The sequence below is a fragment of the Microcaecilia unicolor genome, chromosome 1 (assembly GCF_901765095.1).
Source record: "Microcaecilia unicolor chromosome 1, aMicUni1.1, whole genome shotgun sequence".
NCBI classification, from domain to species: Eukaryota; Metazoa; Chordata; class Amphibia; order Gymnophiona; family Siphonopidae; genus Microcaecilia; species Microcaecilia unicolor.
In genome coordinates, this window is record NC_044031.1 from 543,125,562 (window position 1) to 543,137,960 (window position 12,399).

General features: G+C 43.4%; 1 protein-coding gene across 1 annotated transcript in view; it reads right to left on the reverse strand.

The window, feature by feature from the left end:
- INTS8 (integrator complex subunit 8) overlaps positions 1-12,399 on the reverse strand; it is a 178,326-nt gene that overhangs the window by 87,046 nt on the left and 78,881 nt on the right. Inside the window, exons 13-16 of the mRNA XM_030216822.1 lie at positions 9,162-9,337; positions 6,633-6,766; positions 5,937-6,047; positions 2,476-2,677 (exon numbers count right to left, since the gene is read on the reverse strand). Of these exons, the coding sequence (XP_030072682.1) occupies positions 2,476-2,677; positions 5,937-6,047; positions 6,633-6,766; positions 9,162-9,337 (623 nt within the window). The remainder of the gene's footprint in view (positions 1-2,475; positions 2,678-5,936; positions 6,048-6,632; positions 6,767-9,161; positions 9,338-12,399) is intronic.

A 12,399-nucleotide genomic window follows, 5' to 3' on the forward strand; every position in this document is an offset into this window, starting at 1 on the left:
GAAATTTTAAAACATTACATAACATTTTGGTGTATACCTGGAGGGTAATTTTGCCTTAGCTGATGCAGAAAGGCATATAAATTATGCTCTCTCTATAAAGCTGACTTCTGACCTGTCTTTATAGCAAAGTTACTCACCTGTAGCAGGTGTTCTCTGAGGATAGCAGGCAAAGTATTCCTACAGCTGGGCGACGCCATCCAACAGCACCTGGTGTAGATGCTGACTAGCGAGACTAAGAACTTTCTAGTAGCGTCCCACCGCGCACACGCTGGTGCCTTCCTGCCTGCCGAGTGTGGGTCCATCAGTCACACATGATAGCTAAAGAATTTAACTAAAAGTGGAGGTGGGAGGGTATGCGAGAATACTCAACCTGCTGTCCTCAGAGAACATCTGCTACAGGTGAGTAAATTTGCTTTCTCCGAGGACAAACAGGCTAGGAAAACAACAATGCTAGGTGAACAGGGACTCAAAACGTTGACGCCTGGAAGTCAATTAACATGAAAATATGTACATACTAAGGTACGAAGGTGCAGCCTGGAACTAAACAAAACTGGGCCTAGGGGGATGGAACTGGATTCTAGACACTAATGAAATTTCTCAGAACTGCCTGTCTGAACTGGCTTTCATGTCGGGTATCCTGCTCAAGGCAGTAATGAGATGTGAATGTGTGTACAGATGACCTTGTCACAGCTTTGCAAATCTCTTCTATGGAGGCTGACCTCAATTGGGCTACTGACATAGCTATAGCTCTGACATTGTGAGCCTTTACTTGACTCTCTAGAGTCAGCCCAGCCTGTGCATAAGTAAAGGAGATGCAATCCGATAGCCAGTTGGAAATTGTGCATTTGCTGATGGCTACCACCATCCTGTTTGGGTCAAAAGAAGCAAAAGGACTGTCTATAGCCTTTAGTCTGCTCCAGATAGAAGACTAAGGCTTGCTTGCAATCTAAGTCATGCAGTACACTCTCACCAGGATGGGCATGTAATTTTGGGAAAAATGTTGCCGAATGACTGATTAAGATGGAACTCCGACACTACAGAAGTAATTTAGGGTGCGTACAGAGAACTACTCTATTGTGGTAAAACTTAGTGTAAGGTGGATCAGCTACTAGGACCTGAAGCTCACTGACCCTGCGAGCTGAAGTGACCGCCACCAAAAACATAACTTTCCAGGTCAAATACGTCAAATGACAAGAATCAAGTGGCTCAAAAGTAGCTTTCATCAGCTGGGTGAGGACAATATTGAGATCCAATGACACAGTTGGACGTTTGACAGGTGGTTTTGTCAACAGCAAACCTCTCATAAAGCAAACAACTAGAGGCTCTCCAGAGATGGGCTTAGCCTCTACACGTTGATGATAAGCACTAATTGCACTGATGTGAACCCTTACAGAGTTGGTCTTGAGACCAGACTCAGTGAGGTACAAGAAGGTATTCAAGCAGGTCTGTGTAGAGCAGAAAATAAGATCTTGGGCCATGCCCTTACACTAGACAGAAAGCCTCCTCCATTTGAAAGAGTAACACCTCTTAATGGAATTTTTTCTGGAAGTCAGCAAGACCCTGGAGACACTCTTAGAAAGATGCAAGGAAGCAAATTCTAAGCTCTCAACGTCCAGGCGGTGCCCATGGCAACACCCGAGATATAGCAATGCGCAGCAACTATTTTTTGTTTCAGGGGCGTTTTTTCCAGCAAGTGATGGCACCTTCTACTGCAAACCTCTTTATGTTGTGGTTTGAAGAGTGATTCATTAAAATTTCAAGATTTTTTTTGTCCATCTGAAAATATGAGCCAGGTTTATATAGTAACCCCGCCTCCCAACCACCAGTCCCGCCTCCCACCACCGGCTCTGACACAGACCGTATAAGTCTGCCCAGCACTATCCCCGCTTCCCAACCACCAGTCCCGCCTCCCACCACCGGCTCTGGCACAGACCGTATAAGTCTGCCCAGCACTATCCCCGCCTCCCAACCACCAGCCCCGCCTCCCACCACCGACTCTGGCACAGACCGTATGTGCTGCATATCTAGTTATGTCATGCATCTGCGCTGGAAGGAGTGTGGTGCTGTCATTAGACTTACCACTTGCCGGTACTGGCGGTAGCCCCGCAACTATGGAGGTGGAGTCTGCGGTGCTAGGTCTCATTTTATTATTATTATTATCAGAAATAGATTTTTCCTTGAAAATTTTTAAAAACCGTCTCCTCAGAAATGAAGCACTACGATGACCTCCTCCTCTGAGGTCACACTAGCAATCTGTCACCTGATAGACATGTACAGTGTCCAAATGTCATCTGCCTAAGAATATTCCTTTGTACCATTTTTATATTGGTTCTCCTTCCTGATTTCAGGTCATTTTGCCTCTTTTCAAAAAACTGTCATACTTCAACACAAAACAACTGTGAGGAAAACAAAAAACACACAAACACTAAAAATGGAAGTCCATATAGACAGTTTCAGAATCCTTTGTTCCTTTACCTGGAAGCCGCATCTCCAGATAACCTCGCACTCTGCTGATGAGTTCCGGAGGTGGCCGTTCCCCACTCTGCCCTGGTCCTGCCTCATGAGTGTAGATGTCCAAAAGTAGCATCTCATTCAGCATGACCTGACGCAGCTTCGGAGAAAACTCCGTCACCAGCTCCAGACAAGCAGCAAAGAGCTGCTTTGCATGGGCAAAGTCCTGGCACACAGTAGGGTATATTTAAAAGGGGCACTTCCAAAAGACAACCAGTACATTCAGACTTGATAAGATCACACATACATATCATTAATGTTATCATATAAGGAAAGTAAGGTGAAAGCACAGGGGAATATCCCCATTAAGGTTCGAAAAGCAGCAAAATTACAGAAGAACTATTACAATGTAACATAATAGATGACAGCAGATAAACACCTGAATGGTCCATCCAGTCTGCCCAAAAGTCACGTACATTATCAGTTAGGAATGTGGTAAATATCTTACATTGACTGTTTCTATGCATATATCACTTAGTTATCAACGAGGGCCACCGCTAAGACATGCTATTTTACCACAGGTCCCATTTTATGCAGAGACCTATTACTGTAAAATAACACATCTTAACAGTAGCCCATGTTGATAACTTCCCCCCTTAATCTTTTCAGTTTGTGCGTCTATCAAAACAAACCATAAAGTTTGTGCCATTTCCGTCAACAGACAAAGAGATACAGTCTGCAACTGAGAGACTTTCTACAAAACTCAATTTTCTTTTCAGTGAACAGTTCTATGTGGTCTGCTGATGCAAGAGTCCTGGCTGCCCTATCATCAGGGCTGCAGCTCCTCATGGGCAATCAAGGATCAAGACGTGATTTAAAATAAATAAATAAATAAATAAAAATCCTACTGGTCAATATTCAGCTGGCAGTGGTCAGCAGTACTACTAGAATACTAAAACTGGCTGGCGGACGTAGCCTAGTGGTTAGTGCAGCGGGGCTTTGATCCAGGTGAGCTGGGTTCAATTCTCACTGTAGCTCCTTGTGACCTTGCAAGTCATTTAACCCTCTATTGCCCCAGATACAAAAAATTTAGATTGTCCCTAGGGACAGAGAAAGTACCTGCAAATAATGTGTGCAGTGCTGTGTATGTCTAGTAGTGCTATAGAATTAGTAGTAGGGTACTATAGGATGGCAGTCCTCCATATCTTGCATCATGTACTGTGCCATATACTTCAACCCGCTTACTGCAATCTGGTTGTTCCAGGCCCAAAATTTGCTCATTTAGTTTCAACTAGACAAAGTACTTTCTTTTTTTCTAACATCCATCTTGTGGAACAATATTCCAAAATTACTCATTCTGAGCAATCCTACCAAAAGTTTAACATGGATAAGACCCACTTTTTCCAACAGGCTTTTGGCTATTAACCTCTTATTATGACCTGGTTGGGTGGAAAGCGCTTGCAGGCTAGCAGAACCCTGTCTGCAATTGAAAATGTTTCGGAGTGTTTGTATGATCGAACCTATCCTATTTATTTATTACATTTGTACCCCGCGCTTTCCCACATATTGCAGGCTCAATGCGGCTTACATAGTAAATACAATTGCAGGGTCTGGAGAATAATTACAATTTGAAAATTATAGTTCTTTTTTAAACTTTTAATTAATTGTACGCTGCTTTGACTTGTGCTTCCAGTAAAGGCAGTTAAGTAAATACTAATCAAACATATAAACGGCGAGTGACCGAACTCACTCGCAAATGCGCAGTAGAGACTTCCCTCTCTGTCCCGCCCCCACGTCAATACGTGATGACAATGGCGGGACAGAGAGGGAAACTGCGCTCCCCCCACCCCGAGGTTGCCGCCACCAGTAACCCCCCCCCCCCCCCCGAGTCGCCGCCGCCACCCCTCCAACTGGCCCGGGCCCTCTGATCGCAATTAATTCAACTTACATCGCCGCAGCACGCAGATCAGCTGAGCTCCGGTTGGCCTTCCTTCCCTGCCTGTGTCCCGCCCTCACCGACGGTACGTCACACGAGGGCGGGACACAGGCAGAGAAGGAAGGCCAGGCCGACGGGAGCTCAGTTGATCTGCGTGCTGCGGCGATGTAAGTTGAATTAATTGCGAACAGAGGGCCCGGGCCAGGTGGAGGGGTGGCGGCAGCGGCGACTCTGGGGGGGGGGGGGAGGGGGGTACCAGTGACCTTGGGGGGGGGGGGCCTTGGAACACCCCCATTCCAATAGTTGCCCGTTTTAACGGGCTCAACGGCTAGTAAACTAAAAACCATAAACCACTGGGAAAGCACTCCAGGAATCCACCACCCTTCTCTGTGAAAAAGTATTTCTTGACATTACTCTGAAGCCTACCGCCCTGCAACCTCAATTTATGTCCTTTAGTTTTACTACTTCTCTGTCTCTGGAAAAGAAGTGATTTCAGTACTTTTACTGTATCAACCTTTTCTATCCCTTCTTTCATCTAGGGCAGTGGTTCTCAACGCAGTCCACGGATACACTGTCAGTTAGGTTCCATGATACCCACAATGCATATGCATGAGATATATTTGCATACAATAAAAAAGAAATGCATGCAAATGTATCTCATGCATATTCATTGAGGATATCCTAAAAACCTGACTGGTTGAGTGTCAGAAAGACTGAGTTGAGAACCCCTGCTCTAGGGTGTACATATTCAGGTCTTCAAGTCTCTTCTCATACGTTTCTTGGTGCATCCTGATATTTTTGTCACCTTACCATTTTACACACTGATACTGAATTAATTAGTCTTAATACTCTTATTATTTCCTGAGCCCATATGCCAAGCCCCCTCCCTGCCCATCTTTAAATCCTTGCTCAAAGCCCATCTCTTCAATGTCACCTTCAGCACCTAACCATTTCACCTCTATCCAGGAAATCTAGACTGCCCCAATTTGACTGTCTGCACATGTTGTCCTTTAGATTGTAAGCTCCTTTGAGCAGGGACTGTCCTCCTTTGTTAAACTGTACAGCGCTTCGTAACCCTAGTAGCGCTTTAGAAATGTTAAGTAGTAGTAGTACTCTTGCTTTATACATTACTGTGTCTCAAAAAACACAGAATTGTTTAATTCATATTCTTTTTATTGTATAAGAAAAGATTGGATTCAATAACACAATGATATCATGGTAGGAACTTGTAATACTTAAACACTGGGCTTCAGAAGCTCTCTCAGAATTGTATAAAACTTTAAGTGATACTGAATACCACCTGAAAGAAAAGGTCTTAAAAGCAACAGAAAGTAAGTACTCCACCTCAAGAAAAATTCTGCAAACCTCAGGAAAATATCAAAAAGGTGGCTTATATGATTTTTCTAATATTATTTTTAACGAACACTTTGTATTATGTTTTGGAGATCTAAATGTTCATGTTCCATCTCTACAACATATTTTTAGAAAAGGGGTGCCTTAAATAGTGCAATTTATTGCTGAAAGACAACACTAAATCTGCTTAACCGACCTTCACAGAACTGCAGTGCAGACCCTTTGCCATCAGGATGTAGACCAAATCCTTGGTCAGGCCATCTTTAATTCCGAGGATAACACTGCCATATATTGTTGGTACTTCCCACTGAAGAGAGAAACATACATACATATATATACACACATATACAAATGCATCTAGACACTGTAATGAGCTTTTATAACCTTTGAGGATTGGAACAAAAATTCTCAACATAAAGTGAATTCATGCTATCATACTGGAAGAGCATATGCAAACATGTGGCACTAGAATTCCATAGCAGCTCAGTAATGGCCTCAATAGGAATGATTCCTCATCACCTACAACATGCATACTACTGTTTATAGTTCTCACACACTTTGGAGGTGAAATAAAAAGTAGAAAGGAAAAATGATGATCTCCTCAGACTGCGGAACTGGCATTAGCTGGAAAATTTAGTTTGTGGTGTGGCAGAGGAATTTACTTTTTAGTCTTGTCACCTTTGCAGACGTTTCTAGAATCTGGCAGGTGACCCATATATTTGAAACAAAATATATTTAAGTTTTACCACTGGATAGTGCAGACTAGTGTGCCCCAATCTTATTTAATCTCTTTTTTTTGTAAGCCAATAGAAATGCCACTTTGATGTACAATTTTTTGTGTACCTCTAAATTTTTCAGAAAAGGGTCCTACGAACTCAGGAAAACAAGTTACCTTGCTGGAGACTGTCCAGCACTGGCGCTCTGATGTCATGCCATGGAGCTCAATTAAAATCTGACGTATCCTCCATGGGTCTACTGATAAAATAAGCTGATGCTCTAGCTGACCAATATTCACACTTGCAGATGCTAAAAAGAAAATTAAAAACAGAGAATGAAGAAACATTAATGCCTTAGATAGAAGACTGGCTATAAAAACGCATTGCAGTACTTTTAATTCAAATAAAATTCTCAGCATCCAACATACCACTACACCATACACTATTTAAAGTTAGCTAGTTATGTAGAACTATTGCTTTTTAATTTCAGTTCAGTCTGCCAACAGAACCCAGATAAACATTCACTTTAGCAACAGTAGCAATGTCATATCTTGGCCAATCAATGACAGAGTGGAAAAGCCCATCAACTGTTTAAATCTCTGATCTTAGAGCCCTCGGGCCTTTTCATAACAGTCTTAAATCTATGTTACATTTTTAGAACAATCCAACGGTGATCAGTGAGTGAATGATTATCTTCATTTTTCTCAAACACCCATAATGCGCTTCAGATAATGTCATCACATGCTTGTAACTGGAGAAGGCATATATAATGTCCAGCACAGACACGTCAACTCTAGGCTAACTGGTGCCCTTTGCAAAAACCAAAGTTGGTGCCTTTCTCTCTTTAGTAGCAGCTCTGTACAGAGCTCTTTCTCCTGGTAGTGGTGGTGGCACCAGCATAATATAACCATCTCTCCCCTCTCTGACCAGTACCATTATCACTTCTTACCCTTATTCTGAACATGCCCCTAGTGTCCAGCATCCTCCCTTGTCCAGAACCAGGTAAACCCTCATATGCACTTTCTCCCACCTATAATCATTTACTTTCTCTTCCTATTTCCTGCCCAACAGCATTCTCCCCCTCCCATTCTGTCTCCCTTCTTTGCCTCATCACAACAAGCTGATCTTTCATCCACCACCACAGACAAACATCTCTCATTTATCAGCTGCAGTTCAACATAGCATCCCTGAATTTTCCATTTTCAGAAGTGGTTCTGAAACAATATTGACCAAGAGTTCTCCCTCCTTCAGTGGCAGCTATTTTCTCAATGCAGCAGCTGGGAACAGAACATATGAATTTGAGTTGCCCTACAAGGTCAGATCAAGGGTCCATCTAGTCCAGTATCCTGATTCCAACAGGCCAGTCCAATTTACAAGTACCTGGCAAGAGCCCCAAAAAGCGGCAAGATTCCATGCTACTTAATCCCAAGGATAAGCAGTGGCTTTCCCCAGGTTTACTTAATGATGGGTTAAGGATTTTTTCTCCAGCAAAAGGCACAATTCCCCCTCCATACACATCTGCCAAGTTCTGTATCAGGTGTCCATTTCTGCTCCCACCCATCACATGGAGAAGGAACACTGGGTTTGGACCGGCTGATGTCATAATATGGAGACACATAGGTGGAAAAGACAGCAACCCACCCGTTCAGCACGTCTAAAGCCAGCCCCGAGATAAAATGCACTGGTGAAAACTGTTTTGGGAATTAAAGAAGTAAAGGTTACAACCATGGAAATAGATGGCAACAGTTGTCTGCTGAAAAAGAAAAGAATCTGAGTATCTGAAGAATTGTGATGTTATCTAAAACTCCTGTATCAAACTCCTTATCCTGATATCATCCAGATCCAGTCTGGATCTTATCTCAGGGTAATCCACTGCTTTCTAGCCCTCAAAAAGCATTGGGAATAGTGTTAGAAAACTAGAACTGGACTTTAATAATTTCATGAATCGGAGCTTAGTTGGTAACAGCAGAAAATCCTCAAGCACTGTGACCCCATCCAAGTGAGTCCGTTACCAATAATAACTTGCGAGACAACGGGAGTTTTTCATGACAGGGAGCAAAACACAGATGGATGCGACTCTGAAAAACAGATTAAAATAAAGTAGCAAAATGGCAGCTGAAAAAAAATATGGCTCCACGCAAGGTATACAGTACTTCCTTGTTAAATATTCTTCACAACATTTATGTACTCATTCTGCTGCTCCCCAGTATCTCTCCACACTCGTCCTTCCCTACACCCCTTCCCGTGCACTCCGCTCCATGGATAAATCCTTCTTATCTGTTCCCTTCTCCACTACTGCCAACTCCAGACTTCGTGCCTTCTGTCTCGCTGCACCCTATGCCTGGAATAAACTTCCTGAGCCCCTACGTCTTGCCCCATCCTTGGCCACCTTTAAATCTAGACTGAAAGCTCACCTCTTTAACATTGCTTTTGACTCGTAACCACTTGTAACCACTCGCCTCCACCTACCCTCCTCTCCTCCTTCCTGTACACATTAATTGATTTGATTTGCTTACTTTATTTTTGACTATTAGATTGTAAGCTCTTTGAGCAGGGACTGTCTTTCTTCTATGTTTGTGCAGCGCTGCGTACGCCTTGTAGCGCTACAGAAATGCTAAATAGTAGTAGTAGTTATGTAGGCTGCATGAAAAAAATACAGAATGTGTTAGCATTTTCACCAGACAAAGCAAAGGCTGACCAGTTACCTGGTATATCATAAAATGAAGTGACTGGTTTGGTGGCCAGACTGACTCTGGGCGATCTCTTTCTCATCTGATCAACAAGCAACTTCTGCTCATCCTCCGTCAGCAGTGTTATAAAAAGTTCATGAGAAGAAATCATGAACACAAACTGCAGGTCTTCCAGTCCCAAACACAAATTCCTAGAAGAACAGCAACCAAAACAAAAATCATCATTAGAAGATTACCAGCCTGTTTTCCTGTTCAATGCTATCAAAGTGTTACAGGATTTTGTATAAGGAGTGTTCTAGTCATCAAAATCTTTTCCACTTCTCAAGATAATCCCAAGGTCGGTGTCTTAACATACTCTATAAATCCATCGCTTTGCATGTATGTTGTCTGCCATCATTGGTACCTGAAGTGCTCAATAAGTAAAGACTGGAAAAGGAACAATGTTGTCCTTACTTCCCAATTAGAGCAGGGTAAACTATGTAAGAATAGAGATGACATGACTTCTCCACAGTGAGCTAGAGGAAGAGCAGGGGATACAACCAGCCAGTCAGAACTTCAGGATACCAGAAAGAATACGCATGACATAAATGCTCACACTGCCTCCACCACATGCAAATCCATCTGATGCATATTCACTGTGGATATGCTAAAACTAAATTAGCTGCATATATTCCAAGGACAGTTGAAAAACCCTGCACTAATACAGTATTCACCATTGGTTCCCAAAAACCGCAAACAGGGCAGTTTTCAGGCTACCCCTAATGAATATGCATGAGAGATGTGAAACCTTGGAGATAATATGTCTGGAAACCCCTCTCATTAATAACCATTAGGATATGTATTTAACAATCTTATATTTCACTAATCCTGCACAATATAGGTCTGTGTGGATTACAACTTGAAAGAAAACAAAACAATATGAACAGTAATACATCTAAGATTAAAAAACAAAACCAGGCAGCAGCCACACATCAGAATATACATAGTAAACATAGTAGATGACGGCAGAAAAAGACCGGCACGGTCCATCCAGTCTGCCCAAGAAGATAAATTCATATGTGCTACTTTTTTTATTTGTACTGTCCTCTTCAGTGCACAGACCGCATAAGTCTGGCCAGCCCTATCCCCGCCTCCCAACCACCAACCCCGCCTCCCAACCACCAGCTCTGGCACAGACCCTATAAGTCTGCTCAGCACTATCCCCGCCTCCCAACTACCAGTCCCGCCACCCACCACCAGCTCTGGCACAGACCGTATAAGTCTGCCCAGCACTATCCCTGCCTCCCACCACCGGCTCTGGCACAGACCGTATAAGTCTGCCCAGCACTATCCCTGCCTCCCACCACCGGCTCTGGCACAGACCGTATAAGTCTGCCCAGCACTAGTCCCGCCTCCCAACCACCAGCTCTGCCACCCATTCTAGGCTAAGCTCCTGAGGATCCCTTCCTTCTGCACAGGATTCCTTTATGTTTATCCCACGCATGTTTGAATTCCATTACCGTTTTCATCTCCACCACCTCCCGCGGGAGGGCATTCCAAGCATCCACCACCCTCTCCGTGAAAAAATACTTCCTGACATTCTTCTTGAGTCTGCCCCCCTTCAATCTCATTTCATGCCCTCTCGTTCTACCGCCTTCCCATCTCCGGAAAAGGTTCGTTTGCGGATTAATACCTTTCAAATATCTGAACATTTGTATCATATCACCCCTGTTTCTTCTTTCCTCCAGGGTATACATGTTCAGGTCCGCAAGTCTCTCCTCATACGTCTTGTAACGCAAATCCCATACCATCCTCGTAGCTTTTCTTTGCACCGCTTCAATTCTTTTTACATCCTTAGCAAGATACGGCCTCCAAAACTGAACACAATACTCCAGGTGGGGCCTCACCAATGACTTGCACAGGGGCATCAACACCTCTTTTCTTCTGCTGGTCACACCTCTCTCTATACAGCCTAGTAACCTTCTAGCTAGGGCCACCGCCTTGTCACACTGTTTCATCGCCTTCAGATCCTCAGATACTATCACCCCAAGATCCCTCTCCCCATCCGTACCTAGCAGACTCTCACCGCCTAACACATATGCCTCTCTTGGATTTCTACTCCCTAAGTGCATCACTTTGCATTTCTTCGCATTGAATTTTAATTGCCAAACCTTAGACCATTCTTCTAGCTTTTTCAGATCCTTTTTCATGTTTTCCAATCCCTCCGGGGTGTCCACTGTGTTACAAATCTTAGTATCATCCACAAATAAACAAACTTTACCTTCTAACCCTTCGGCAATGTCACTCACAAATATATTGAACAGAATCAGCCCCAGCACTGATCCCTGAGGCACTCCACTACTCACCTTTCCCTCCTCTGAGCGAACTCCATTCACCACCACCCTCTGGCGCCTGTCCGTCAACCAGTTCCTAATCCAGTTCACCACTTTGGGTCCTATCTTCAGCCCATCCAGTTTATTTAAGAGCCTCCTGTGGGGAACCGTGTCAAATGCCTTGCTGAAATCTAAGTAGATTACGTCTGTAGCATGTCCACAGTTCAATTCTCCGGTCACCCAATCAAAGAATTCAATGAGATTCGTTTGGCACGATTTCCCTTTGGTAAAACCATGTTGTCTCGGATCTTGCAACTCATTTTCTTCCAGGAAATTCACTATCCTTTCCTTCAGCATCGCTTCCATTACTTTTCCAATAATCGAAGTGAGGCTTACCGGCCTGTAGTTTCCAGCTTCTTCCCTATCACCACTTTTGTGAAGAGGGCCCACCTCCGCCTTTCTCCAATCCCTCGGAACCTCTCCCATTTCTAAGGATTTATTAAATCTTTAAGAGGACCCGCCAGAACCTCTCTGAGCTCCCTCACTATCCTGGAGTGGATCCCATCCGGTCCCATGGCTTTGTCCACCTTTAGTTTTTCTAGTTGTTGATACACACTCTCTTCCGTGAACGGTGCTATATCCACTCCATTCTCAAATGAACTTTTGCCAGTCCATCGTGGCCCTTCTCCCGGATTTTCTTCAGTAAAAACAGAACAAAAGTATCTATTTAGCAAATTTGCCTTTTCTTCATCATTACCTACCAAGCGGTTTGCAGTATCTTTTAGTCTCATAATTCCCTTTTTAGTCATTCTCCTTTCACTAATATACCTGAATATATAATAAATATAATAAATGAATTAGTCAATGAACCTGAAAAAACAGACATACCTTAAGAGATTTCCTGAAAACAGAAAAATCATTTGCAGCTCCAACAGAAATTG